General features: G+C 37.5%; 2 protein-coding genes across 3 annotated transcripts in view; one reads left to right on the top strand and one right to left on the bottom strand.

Annotated features, from left to right (window-relative positions):
- Nucleotides 1-14,317, bottom strand: part of ChAT (Choline acetyltransferase) — a 308,371-nt gene that overhangs the window by 12,528 nt on the left and 281,526 nt on the right. The gene's annotated exons all lie outside the window — the stretch shown is intronic.
- LOC141390861 (uncharacterized) lies at nt 6,145-7,143 on the top strand. The gene is made up of 2 exons (XM_073963802.1): nt 6,145-6,151; nt 6,389-7,143. The coding sequence occupies exons 1-2, from the start codon at nt 6,145-6,147 to the stop codon at nt 7,141-7,143; spliced, it is 762 nt and encodes a 253-aa protein (XP_073819903.1).

The following is a 14,317-nucleotide window of genomic DNA, read 5'->3' on the forward strand; positions in this document are numbered from 1 at the left end:
GCTATTCTTATACGGCATAGCAAACTACTTGTCGCCCTATCACTCTCGGTTTGCTCTATAAACTGCCGATTAAAATAATATGCGCACCCCTTCGGGTCAGTTACTGTCACACCTTTGAAAGTAACAGACGTTCTCTTGGATTTGAGAGAGATTTAACCGTTGACCGCAATTTACTCAATCCTGTAGCAATGTTGCATTGCTTCGTGTAGTCTTTATCCGATTATGTTCGCCTACTGGCCTGTTGACTTCAATAGAATGTTTTCTAACTCTTGGATCTTCTGGTTTCGTACGAGGAAGCTCATGACTCTCATTTGCTAGTGCCGTCATCTCTTTTGGGAAATTTGGTCTGATTTCGTGTATTCGACCGGCAGGTATGTAGCTAGCGGCTGCAGCAATGATGTCCCGGAAAATTATCTCAGTTCCGCAAGGATATGAGGGGATGGACAGCTCTCCGAAGCGGTAGTTGGTAAATTATCTAAAACCTAAATCAGTTTTTCTATGCTTCAGAAAAGTACGTGGGTCAGAGGTTATGAAGTGGGGTGGTCTGCTTACAGAGACGATGATCAGACCAAGGGAAATGAGGGGTTGCCAGGTGATGTCTGGAGAGCTGTGGCAATCTACTCTCATCCTTCTTACTCTAGTTCTTCATTCAACGCGCAAAACGTGGCCATTGTCTAGGACAGAATGCCAAAGCTCATGATGAGCATTGAAGTTCCCTAGTAACAGACGGTTAGTGCCCTCTAATAGCGAACTAATGTCTGGCATATAATGCAAGGCACAGTTTTTCATCGGTGATATGTACATACTCAGCAACCCTACCCCGACAATACCATACTTTACAGCAACCCCCACACATTCCACGTATTGGTCATTAGAGTCGAGCTCAAGCGTAATAAGTCTGCACCGTTGCAATTGAACTGCACGAATGATGAATTTGCGGGCTGCTGAACAACAACTTGGGATGTTAGATGCTGCGTTTGTTGTTGTTGTTGGGGAGACTACGGGGGTGTCTCTTATTCTGACGACGAAGATGATTCCAACGACGAAGTTGGAAACACTCTGGGAGATGCTCTGGTGCAGCAAACAGCAGTATCGTTTTGATTGCTGTCGTAATACGAAGGTGATGTCGGCCACCCAAACATTATTTTTGAGTTATCTGTAGCAGATTATTTAAAAAAAAAATACTCCGTTGCCCGATATAAACAAAACTTTAGAGCAACGAACAAAGCGATAGTCAACCTCGGAAAACTATCGATAGTCGGAAAACTCTCGATAGGTTTTCCGGCTCTAAGAATCAGTAGTTCTGCCTCTGAAGTGCACCCATTCCCTATATCCATTACATATCGCAGAAGTTGACATATGGTGGATGCGGATCTGGCAATCGAAATAGAATAAATGGCTCTGGGTTCTTCTTTATCTCGGTAGGGACTAAAAGAGCTCGAAGCAGGCATTCCGGGATACATTTTGCCGCTCCAATGGTAAAACCAATAAGAAAAAGATTAAAGTCGGGCAGGACCGACTATAATATACCCTACACCACTGTGAATATGTAAAATATATATGGAAGCTATATCTAAATCTTAATCGATTTCGATATATTATTTCTATCCTTATTTCTAGACCAAATTCCGTCAAGCATTTCTAATTTCATCAAATTTGGACAGATATGGGGTGTTTGGTGCATCAAATTCCGCAAAGCAGACCAAAATATATATGGGATCTATATCCAAATCTGAATCAATTAAGATAATTTTTTGGCACATTTATTTCTATACCAAATTCTATTTGGTATAGATTTTTTTACGATTTTTCGTAGGGGAACTCGATCAGATTTCGTTCGGAGAGAATGTCGGAAATAAATTTCCCTTCGAATATACCAATATTTTTCTTCCGATATTGGTACGAATTTGGATCGATATGTCGGAAACAAATTTGGCACAACAACCACCTTTTGTATATATCTAACTCCTTGCTGTTAGATATAAACTAAAGGTGGTTGGTTTCATTTTAGTTTGTTGTCGAAAAGCAAAATATAAAATTCGCATCTACAAGTTGTAAATATTTTAAATAAAATGCAATATATTATAATTCAAGCTAGTGCTGATAGACTCAACATATTCGTACACAAATTTTACAAATTTCTACTATAACTACGAAATAATAACAACAGTGAAGATCATTAGAACGTTAGAAATTATAATCTTCCAATAAAAACATAACGAAGATCGATTAATAAATAGGAGATGTCAGAGAATAAATTCTTTTCTTCGATATTCGTACGACGTTATTCCAAAATGGTTCAGAAATCTTTACGAAGATTCGGAAGGTACCTTCGATTTTCACACTACATTATACCGAAATCGTTCAGAAATCTGTACGAAAATCTGGAAGAAAAACTTCCCTTTCGGAATTTCCCAAGGATTTTCATCCGATTTCGTGATTTAGTTCTGAATTCTGACCGAAATCTATCCGATTACGCTCCGACATTTCGTTCCGAAATTATGCTAACCTTTTCACACAACTTTCTTTACAACTTTCGGATCTGACGTCGAACGTAGCGTCCGAATATTGTTCCGATTTCGTTACGATGTCGGTACGATAGGTTTGCTGGGTATCTACCATTTGACACGGTCAAAAGTGTGCCTCAACGGTTTTCGACCCCACAAATGTTAAGACAAGTTAAAGTCGATTTAGACATGTCCGTCCTTAGGGAATGTACCGACATAATCCATTTTGGAAATGGGTCTTATTTTGGGAGTCAATTCTCTCGATAGATACATATCTCGCCAACCAGTCATTTCATTTGCCCATCATATAATTTAGAGCTTTTGGGCCATTATATCGGGAAACATGGACTTGCCCACGAAAACCATAATATCGCTGTAAACTGGGCCACTAGGAAACCGCACTTAAACAAAAAAGTTGAATATTTGTGTAGGTGGTATCCTAAGGAGTAAACTAAGTTTGAACAAAATATTTCGGGATCTAAAATTTGGACAAAATCGGTTGCTCCGTTTATGAGATATGGCGCATACCATTTTAGTGAATATTTTGGAAAATTTGTGGGGTAGTACCGTCAGGAGTGGACCTATAAGCACCACCTTCGACTTTCATCTAATATTCGAGGAAATATTACGATATGCAGTATTCGGTTCGGGTGTTGTCGTGCGCAGCTTTCGGGTAATTTTTTCAAGAAGTATGGACTTGCCATTGAAAACACTTGTGCCATCATAATAGGGACATTGAATGCAAACTGTTGCAAGAAAATTCAAAACGATTCGACTTGCACTTTTCCGAAATTTTGTGTAGGGGGTATCCGAAGGAGTTGGCATATATGGACCATTTTCTAACCTGAACTATGTCTTATAGAAATATTACGATGTCCAAAGTATGGACCAAATCAGTTACTACCTCAGAGAGTTATCATGCGCACCATTTTAGTGAAGAGTTTTAAACTTTTGTGGGGGAGGTACCTGAAGGAGTGGAACGATAAGGCTCATCATAGAACTTGGCTAAATAGTATGGCTGCTAAATTTTGGACTGAATCGGTTTATCCGTTCGAGAGTTATCGTGCGCTCCATCCACTATACATGGTGCCATAGCGGGTTTGTACAGCATTCGGGCCATTTTCTCCGAAAGAAAAAACTTGCACCGTCGTAATGGGTGGCAGCGAATTCAAGTTGTTTCAACAAAAATCAAAACGATTCGAGAGGTGATCTTAAACTTCACATTTCCGAAATTTTGTGTGGGAAGTACCTAAAGGAGTGGGCCAATACAGTCCATATTCGAAATGTATCTGTCTGGTAGACGCTTCTAACCGTGCGCATAATTTTTGCGTAAAATTTTGAACCGATGTGGCCCATCTTCGAAATTAATTTAAGTTTGGACAAAATATTACAAAAGCCAAAATTTGGACCAAAACGGTTAATCCATTAATTATCGTGCGCACCAGCCAGCCAGACAGACGGAGGGACATGGCTAGCTCCACTCCAAATTTGTATACCCTCAGCATATATGCTAACGAGGGTGTATACACTTTCATACGGGCAAAATGTGTCTCATCGAAATAATGGTTTTAGACCCCAAGTATGTTTGGGCGAAATCCGTTTCAGACAATTTGAAGTTGAGGCTGGCTGGAGTGCACGGTACCGCTCCGGTACCTCCCCCACAAAAGTTCGAAAATGTTCGGAAAATTTGTGTGCAACGTGAAATTCCTACCAGACTTAGATGAGGTTCCAATATGGACTCAATCGGTCCACTTCTTCGGGTACCTCCAACACAAAAGTTCGGAAAAGTTCAGTTTAGGACCTGCTGTCGGATCGCTTTGATTTTTGTTGTAACAACTTGTATTCACCGCCTCCCATACTACGGTACAAGTTTCATCTGGGGCAAGTCCATACTTCCTGAGCAAATAGCCTGAAAAGTGCAAAAAAAAACCCCTATGACACCGTGTTTAGAGGATGGAGCGCGAGATAACTTTTGAATGGATCTGCAGACTCGGTTCAAAAATTGGCCCTCGTAATAATTTTCCAAACTCAGTATAAGTTCCAAGATAAGCCATATCGGTCCACACCTTCAGCTACCTTCCCCACAAAAGTTCAAAAATGTTCGGAAAAATTGTGCGCACAATAACTCTTGAAGGGAGTGGCCGATTTGGTCCATACTTTACACATCCTAATACATCTGTCATATGTATATGCGGTTTGAGTATGGACTATATTTGTCCATTCAGTCGGGTACCTCCCACACAAAATTTTTTATAAATTCACTTTAAGTCCTGCTCTCGAAACACTTTGATTTCTTTTGAAGCAACTTGCATTCGCTGCCTCAATTATGACGGTAAATGCTTTTTCAGGCGCAAGTCCATAATTCTTGAGAAAACAACCCAAAAGGTGTCCAAACTTAGTTTCAGTTCGAAGATTGGCAACAACTTCCTGTCACTTTAAAAAATGTCACTAAAATTGGATGCACGATATCCCTTGAACGGGGCAACCAAATCCTAATATTTTGTCCAAATTTAGTTTAACTTCTAAAATGGCCGATATCGATCTTCTCTTTATATTACCTCCCCCACAAAAGTTCAACAATTGTGTCGATCTGTCCGTAGATGAGGGTATATCTCTGTCGGCAAAGCCGGCTGATACTTTTTTACTTGTCTGATCCGAATTTCGTCCAAGCATACTTGGGGTCTAATACCATTATTTCGATAAGGCACATTTTTGGTAGTATCAAAGTTTATAACCCTCTTTAGCCTAAAGGCTGAGGGTATAAGAAATTGGCTCTTACCGGAATAGTGGTATCTGGAAACCAGATGTTTTAACCTCTTGGCTATTATGGCTGCCAGTGGGTCATCTCTAGGTTTTGTTGTGACGGCTCTCCCACTCCATCGTATTTCCTCTATAGCAGTTATATCGGCCTTTTACTTTTCAAGTACATCTGCCAATGAGTGAACTGTATCTTCTCTATAAAGAATTCGAACATTCCAGCTGCAGATTCACAGATCGTGGTCCTTAACACGTGTCTATCACAACCGATTTATGTTTTCTTCGTGGTAGAAAAAATTGAAAGTTCGTCTGCCTATGGTAATTTGTTGTTGACTTAATTTTATTTGGCAAAATCACCCATTATACTATTTCTCAATTTGACTTTGCTTGGATCATAAAAGAAACCTTGTCGACTAATCGAACCGTTTCATGTACGTAATTCCATCACAAGTATTTCTTAAGCGAGGGGAAACCCATTTTATCTATACTCCCACCAAAATTCAATAGCATCTCAACAAAGAAATTACATTTATTGCTACGGTTGGTTTTTCTTGCGAAGTGTCCCATAGATGTTCACTTTCATCTTAATTTTGAAAAATTGTCAAAATATGTTAACTGTCAAAAGATAACAAATCAAACAAAAAATAACACATTTTATGTTATTTTATTGTGAAATTTCCCATTGATATGATCAGTGAGTGTTTGGGGCCCTTATCATCATCAAAATTGCTTCTAAGATTTTTGATACCTCTTTATTTTCGGGCAATCGAATGATGTTGTCGCAGAAGAAGAAGAAAAAAACGTATAAATGTTGATATCGATCTGAAGATGGAATCAGTTCAACACATTCATCAATTGTCGACGTATACTAACTAGCAGGATGAAAGGTACAACAGAATCATCATCGGGAATAAATATATCAAAAAAAAAGAGAAGAAAATAAATTTAAATAAAACTGGAAAAATTGGAAATATTTGGAGTGATTGTTTTAAAATGTTTTTGTGAAAAGTAGAATTTTAAAAATAAATAAAAATTCTGCCCAATGGCACATTTCCAATATACAAAACTGAAACCATTAATCGCCTTAAAATTAATTTTCTTAATTTTTTCTTTTTTCTTTTTAGCTTTTGGACTAGTCTTAACCACCTTGGGCTTTGTAGCCTTGGCTCAAAGTACCCAACTTGATTACCCCCTGACATGTGCATCCCAAGAAATGGGAATACGTTGGCCCAACTACAATGACAAATCCGAGTATTTTGTTTGCAATCGTTTGGGTGGAAAACCCATGGTTATCGACTGTAATCCCGGTGAATATTTCACCTTTGTCTTGCAAATGTGTACCAGTGCTGGCAAATATATTCCCGCTCCTCCAGTAAGCAGACTACCAATTGCCGCCTCAGTGCCCGCTGATCGCAACCACAAGGAAACTGGCAGTGTAGGCCATCCACCAATTGAAAACAGCGAACATGAAATGCCCATTGTTCCACCAACTGTCGATATTGCTGCTGTGCCAGAAGCACCAGTTGTTGAGGCTGCTGTTGATGCCAAACCCGTTGAAGAAGTTGCTGTGGTAGATACAGCTGTTGTAGAAGCTGAAGCCAACAAAGAAAACGTAGAAGCTGTTGATGTTCCATTGCCTCCAACACCTGCTCCCACACCACCAGTTGTTAGTGTAGAAGAAGAAAAACCTGTTGCCAAGAAACCATCCGCTGACAAGAAGAAGTCCAGCTCTAAGAAGACCAAAAATGAAAAGAAGAAAACCAACGACAACAAGTCTAAGGCCGGTAAGAAATCAGGCAAGAAGCCAGCAAAGAAGGAAGATTCTGGCAAAAAGTCCAAAACTCAATCCAAGAAGAAGGAGAAGACACCCAAAGCTTAGGGAAATTTAAGAGACAAACATACACAAATTTAAATAGAATATTTCCGTTATTTTGAACTCAGCATATTCTGAGATGAATTTCCAAGTCCATCGGCTTGTTTTAACTTATATTAAAATATTTTAATAAAATCTATACAAGCGGAGATACACAGCAGCACAAAAAACATTATTTATTATAGGTTTATTTTTGCAGAATCCACGGGGACTGTATGACGTGGCTTTAGTTTAGGGTTGCTGAAGGCATCTGTGTTTACTGGTGATAAGATAGCCTTCATTTTGATAAACATCGGCAATTGAAGAAACGTAAAAAATCATTAAATTCGGCCGGACCCTACGCCATTAACTTATTTCAAATAAGTTTAGAATATTCCATGGCGGAGGGTCCGGCAGAATTAAACGATCGGGTGCCTCCGTGGTGCAATGGCATGCACACCCGCCGTGCACGCTGAAGGTCGTGGGTTCGATTTCCCGGCCAGGTAACATCAAGAACTTTTCAACGGTAATGTTGGCGACATTTCCTGAGTATTTCAGCCTTGTAAAACTTCTCTACAAGTGGTGTCTTAAGACACGCCGTTCGAACTCGGCGATAAACAGTAGGTCTCATATCATTGAGGTAGTATGAATCGGGGTGCATTTATTGATATGAGAGAAGTCTCCCTTGTCTCTTCTGAAATGTTTGTGGGACAATTACAATTACATTTCGAATAATAATTTTTCTTTCTGCTATGAAAGTATGAATGCCCACAATTTTAGTTGGAGAACATTTTTTACGGCCAGCTAAAATCTTGAAAATACCTAAGATCCGGAAGTACCGTTATGTGGGGGCTATACCAAAACATGGACTTATGTTGACAGTTTTATACCCTCAGAATTTATGCTAACGAGGGTATATACACTTTCATCGAAGTAATGGTTTTAGACCCCAATATTTTGTCTAAACTTAGTTCAAGTTCGAAGATGGGTTATATAGGTCCACTCCTCTCGGTACATCCCCCACAAAGGTTCGAAAATGTTCGGAAATTTTGTGCGTACGATAACTCTTGAAGGGAGTAACCGATTCGTTCAATACTTTGCACATCGTGATATTTATACCAGACTTAGATGAGGTTTCAATATGGACTCAATAGGTCCACTCCTTCGGGTACCTCCCAAACAAAATTTCGGAAAAGTTCAGTTTAGGGCATGCTCTCGAATCGCTTTGATTTTTGTTGTAGCAACTTGTATTCACTGCCCTCTATACGACGGCACATGTCTCATCTGGGGCAAGTCCATATTTTCTGAGAAAATAGACTGAAAGTTGAAAAAACACCGTGTGTAGTGGTTGGAGCGCAAGATAACTCTCGAACGGATCTGCCGATTCAGTCCAAAATGTGGCCTTCGTAATATTTTGTGCAAACTTATTTTAAGTTCGAAGATAATCCATATCGGTCCACTTCTTCAGGTACCTCCCCCACAAAAGTTCAAAAATGTTCGGAAAAATTGTGCGCAGGATAACTCTTGATGGGAGTAACCGATTTGGTCCATACTTTACACATCCTATACCTACCAGATATAGATTAGGTTCGAACTGTATTTGTCAACTCGTTCGGGTACCTCCCCACAAAATTTTGGAAAAATTCACTTTAAGACCTGCTCTCCAATCACTTTGATTTTTATTGAAGCAACTTGCATTTGCTGCCTCCATTACGACGGTAAAAGTTTTTTTCAGAGGCAAGTCCATACTTCTTTAGAAAACAACCCGAAAGGGATAAAAAACCCCTATGGCACCATATATAGTAGCTGGAGAACACGATAACTCCCGAACCAATCAACAAATTTGGTCTAAAATTTGGCCTTCCTCAAATTTTGTTCAAACATTGTTTCAGTTCGAAGATGGGAAAAACTTCCGGTACTTCCCCCCAGTATTCAAAAAATTTCACTAAAATGGTATGCACTATGTTTCTTGAACGGGCCAACCAATTTGGTCCAAACTTTGGATCTCCTAATAATTTGTCAATATTTAGTTTAATTTCTAAAATTGCCACTATTGACCTTCTCCTTAGGACAACTCCCCCACAAAAGGTCAACATTTATGTCTAACTGCAGTTTAGGGTCAGTTCAAATATTATTTGGAAATGTATACCGATGCTGTTCGTTGTGGTCCTGTTTATGTTTTTCGTGGACAAGTGCATGCTTCCTGGCGTAAAAATATGTATGAAAATATGATCCACTTCCATAATGGACTATGTCGGGGCGTTACGAAATAAGTGCCCAATGAAATAACTCCCCAAACTGAAAATGATATAAGTCCCCAAAATTTTATACACAAAACAACAACAACTATAATTTAAATTTTTGGGGATTTATTTCATTTTTCTGGGGATTTATTTCATACAAAAATTTGGGGACTTATTTCATTATGAAATAACTTCCCAAATTTAGAAATGAAATAAATCCCCAAAAATTAGTTTGGGGACTTATTTCATTTTTCTAAAATTGCAAATTATTTAGAAATTGCAATTATATCCCACTGGACACGCAGTCGTTGTGCTTTCTCATGTAGTTATTGCTTATCAAGTAGTTTTTTGAAGAGCGTCTACTGATCAGCATGGAAGTCGAAATTATTGCCGTTGAGAAAAAAGTTCGAAGATATTATATATTCCAAAAATGATTTACACACAACACCTGCATTTGCAGCATAAAAGGTTGCAAATCAAGAGTGAATGTGGAAGATGGAAAGTTTTTTAACAAAAAAAAAAAAAAAAAAAAGAAAATATGGAGCTTAATCATTATAATGAAGAAGGAATATATGTATATAACTAAAAGCATAGGGAAATATGATTGTGAAAGTAAATTGTTTTTGATGAATGGTAGTACCAGTAGTTGTTTGTGGGAAAAAGGACGTGTCTTGGTTTCAAGTTAAAAATTCGCGCGAATTTTTAACATGATACCAAGACACGTCCTTTTTCCCACAAACAACTACTCGTACTACCATTCATCGTATTTGATCGTAAATTGTTTTGTTGTGAAAATAGGTTGATATTTTGGTATGAAACCAAAATTCGCGCGAATTTTTGTGTTGTTGTTAGACAATAAAAACAACTTGCCAAAATTGTTTTTTTTCGATCTCTCAGAAGAAACCAGTATTTTTTGCTTTATGAAAGGTGTTCTTGAAATGCAGAAATTTGAACTTTGACAAGACTTTATGAGCACTATTCCTATAACACGGTGCCCTTGAAACAATTTTAAATTGAAGGTGCTTACACCTTAGAAGTTTTTGCGGATTCTGAAACTACAATGTTCATAGATATGAAAAATCAAAAAACAAAAAAATCGCCGGAGCGCTTTTTAAATAGATCGCGATTTAAGTTGACATTTTTAAGGGTTGTTTAGGTTTTCACGATTTTCTTTAGAAACCGCAAGTCCTATCAAAATGGGGCTAAAGAAAATGTTGTAGCTATGAAAATTCTCTACAAGATCGACTTTTATGGTATTTTCGTAGTTTTTACCATTTTTGAGTTATAGAAGTTCAAATTGGGACAATGCACTGACTGTATCGCCCCCTTACAAAACAATGTCATGAAGGGTGCGCCTTAACTAACTTTTGATGAAAACCTCTTACACAGGGAAAGTTTTTGTGAATTCTGAAACAGCAGTGTTCATAGATGAGAAAAATCCAAAAACAAGAAAAAAATCGCTGTGGGGATTTTTAAATAAATCGCGGTCAAAATCCATATTTTTAGGTGTTTTTTTGGTTTTCACGATTTTGCTTGGAAACCGCAAGTCCAATCGAAATGGAGATAAAGAAAATGTTGTAGCTGTGAAAATTCTCTATAGGATTGATGTTTATTATTTATTCCCAGCCTGTACCATTTTTGAGATAATGAAGCTCAGTTTACATTTTTAGGTTTTTTTTGTTAGGGTTTCGCGATTTTGCTTGAATACGGTAAGTCTTATCGATATGGGACCTGAGAAAATCTTAAAGCAGTGAAAATTCTCTACAAGACTGACTTAAGTAACTTATCCTTAGTTGTAACACTTTTTTAGAAATATAAGTTTAAGTTGGGAATTTGCAGTCATGACATTGTTTTATAAGAGGGCGATACAGAATTGATTTGAATTTGAATTGTCCCAATTTGAACTTCTATATCTCAAAAACGGTGAAACTGCCGAGAATGCCATAAAGATCAATCTTGTAGAGAATTTTCATAGCTACAATATTTTCTTTAGTCCCTTTTTGATTCGGTTTCTAAGCAAAATCGTGAAAACCTAAACAACCCCTAAAAATGTCAACTTAAATCACGATTTATTTAAAAAGCGCTCCAGCGATTTTTTTGTTTTTTGATTTTTCTCATCTATAAACATTGTAGTTTCAGAATCCGCAAAAACTTCCGAGGTGTAAGCACCTTCCATTTAAAATTGTTTCAAGAGCACAGCACATAATACAGCAATTTTTTTTTCTGTGTATATGTTATCAGTTACTATTTTTGCTGCATACGAACAAAAAACATAACAATCGATGAAAGTTTTTGCGGAATTATTTCATTTTTAAAATTGGGGACTTGTTTCATAATGAAATAAGTCCCCAAATTTGGGGAGTTATTTCATTTTATTTTGGGGAGTTATTTCACTTCGTTGGGGAGTTATTTCATTTAAATTTTTGGGGACTTATTTCATTATGAAATAACGCCCCAAATTTGGGTGCTTAATTCCTTTTCAGTTTGGAGACTTATTTTGTAACGCCCTATGTCGGCCCATTCCTTTATTACCTACTTTGCAACTGTTTTAAACTTTAATCTTAATCCACATTTTTGTCGGCAAGTTCAAATGTCCCAAAAGGGCCACAAAATTCTGAAAAGACCCTAACTAGGCTGAGGGTATATCTCCGCCGCCAATCCGACTGATACTTTTTTTACTTGTTTTATTTTTTACTTGGATGTTTTTTGTGGGATGTTTGTGGAACAATTATTATTATTATTACATTTTTTGACCACTGAGAACAAAATTTAGTCAATTTAGGCAAAATTTAGATAAAAACTTTAAAATGCCTGAAATCGTGTAGTACCGTTATATAAAGGCTATACCAAAACCTGGACTTATGTCCATAATTTTTGGTGGGGAAGTTTCTGTACCATTGGGAACTCCAAATGCCAAGTTACAGCCAATTCTGGTTAAAAATGAAGATAAAATCTTTAAAACACTTGAAATCGGGTGGTACCACTATATGGGGGCTATACCAAAACCTGGACCTATGTCCACAATTTTTGGTGGGGAAGTTTCAGTACCATTGGGAACCCCAAAAGCCAAATTACAGCCTATTCGGGTTAAAAATGTAGATAAAATCCTTAAAATACTTGAAATTAGGTGGTTATAGCGGTAATATGGGGGCTATACCAAAACCTGTACCTAGGTCCATAATTTTTAGTGAGGAAGTTTCTGTACCAATGGGGTGTCCCATTGCCAAGTTACAGCCAATAAGAAAGATACAATTCTCATAATACGTGAAATCGGGTGGTACCGCTATAGGGGGGCTATACCAAAACCTGGACCTATGTTCATAATTTTTGGTGGGGAAATGTCTGTATCATTGGAAATCCCAAATGCCAAATGACAGCTAATTCGGGCAAAAATTAAGATAAAAGCCTCCTCCTATGGCGTGCATAAATTAAAATATGCACCAACAATTAAACTTAGCTATTTTTAACACCATGTGATTATTTTCACCATTCAAGTACCATCCGATCATCTTCCACAATTATTAGCATCTTCCTTCGTGGGAAATGTTTTCGATATTGAACTAAAAATGCGTGATTATGGTTACACTACAAACAATTAAAAGTGGGAAGAAGGCGACGTCATGACTAATTCAAAGAGTTCCGCAAATTATTTTAATCGGACAAATAACCCGTGAGTGACAGGACGAAAAGAAGAGTATATATAGTCGCCTTAGATCTCTTTCTCTTGAGAAGGAAGTATCACAATTTACAATGGATGTTGTTGCAATTGCCACTTGGAACGCTAACTTTTCCAAAGCTTTGGACCCTGACGGAGTCTTTATGGTAATGTTGAAACAGATGGATTAGCCGAGAGTTGAGATGTCGGATTTTTTATGAGGAACCCCCCTTAAATGTTTAGTATCGTTTGATTTTAAGATTGCCAAAGTTTGAGCACATTCGGAATATGTTACCAACTCACGGTGCTCTTGAAGCAACTTTAAATGGAAGGTGCTTACACCTGATATGTTTTTGCGAATTCTGAAACCACAATGTTCATAGATGAGATGAAGTCGTCATTTTTAAGGGTTTTTTAGGTTTTCACGATTTTGCTTGGAAACCGCAAGTCCTATCGACATAGGACAGAAGAAAATGTTGTACCTATGAAAATCCTGTACAAGATTAACATTTACGGTAGTTTGGTAGGTTTTATCGTTTTTGAAATATAGAAGTTCAACTTGGGACAATGCACTGACTCTATCGTCCCCTTATAAAACAATGCCATGACTGCAATTTCCCAACTTAAACTTACATATCTCATAAATGGTACAACTTAAGAAAAAGATACGAAAGACAATCTCGTAGAGAATTTTCACGGCAGCAACATTTTCTTTAGACTCATTTCGATAGAACCTGCAGTTTCCAAGCAAAATCGTAAAAACCTAAAAAACCTAAAAATGTGAACTTTGACCGCGATTTATTTAAACATCCCTCCAGCGATTTTTTCTTGTTTTTTGATTTTTTCTCACCTATGAACACTGCTGTTTCAAAATCCGCAAAAACTTCCCAGGTGTAAGCGGTTTTCACTAAAAGTTAGTTAAGGCGCACCATGTATGACATTGTTTTATAAGGTAGCGATACAGTCAATGCATTGTCCCAATTAGAACTTCTATATCTCAATAACGGTAAAACCAACTAAAATACCGAATATATTAATCTTGTAGAGAATTTTAATAGCAACACCATTTTCTTTTGTCCCATTTCGATAGGACTTGCGGGTTTCAAGCAAAATCGTGAAAATTTAAAAAACCCCTAAAAATGTCAACTTGAATCGCGATTTATTTAAAAAGCGCTTCGACGTTTTTTTTTTTTGATTTTTCTCATCTATGAACATTGTACTTTAAGTATCCGCAAAAACTTTCAAAGTGTAAGGACCTTCTATTTAAAGTTGCTTCAAGAACACCGTGACCCGCAAAGTTTCC

The sequence above is a fragment of the Musca autumnalis genome, unplaced genomic scaffold (genome assembly GCF_047663935.1).
Source record: "Musca autumnalis isolate F117 unplaced genomic scaffold, ASM4766393v1 scaffold_1, whole genome shotgun sequence".
NCBI lineage: Eukaryota > Metazoa > Arthropoda > Insecta > Diptera > Muscidae > Musca > Musca autumnalis.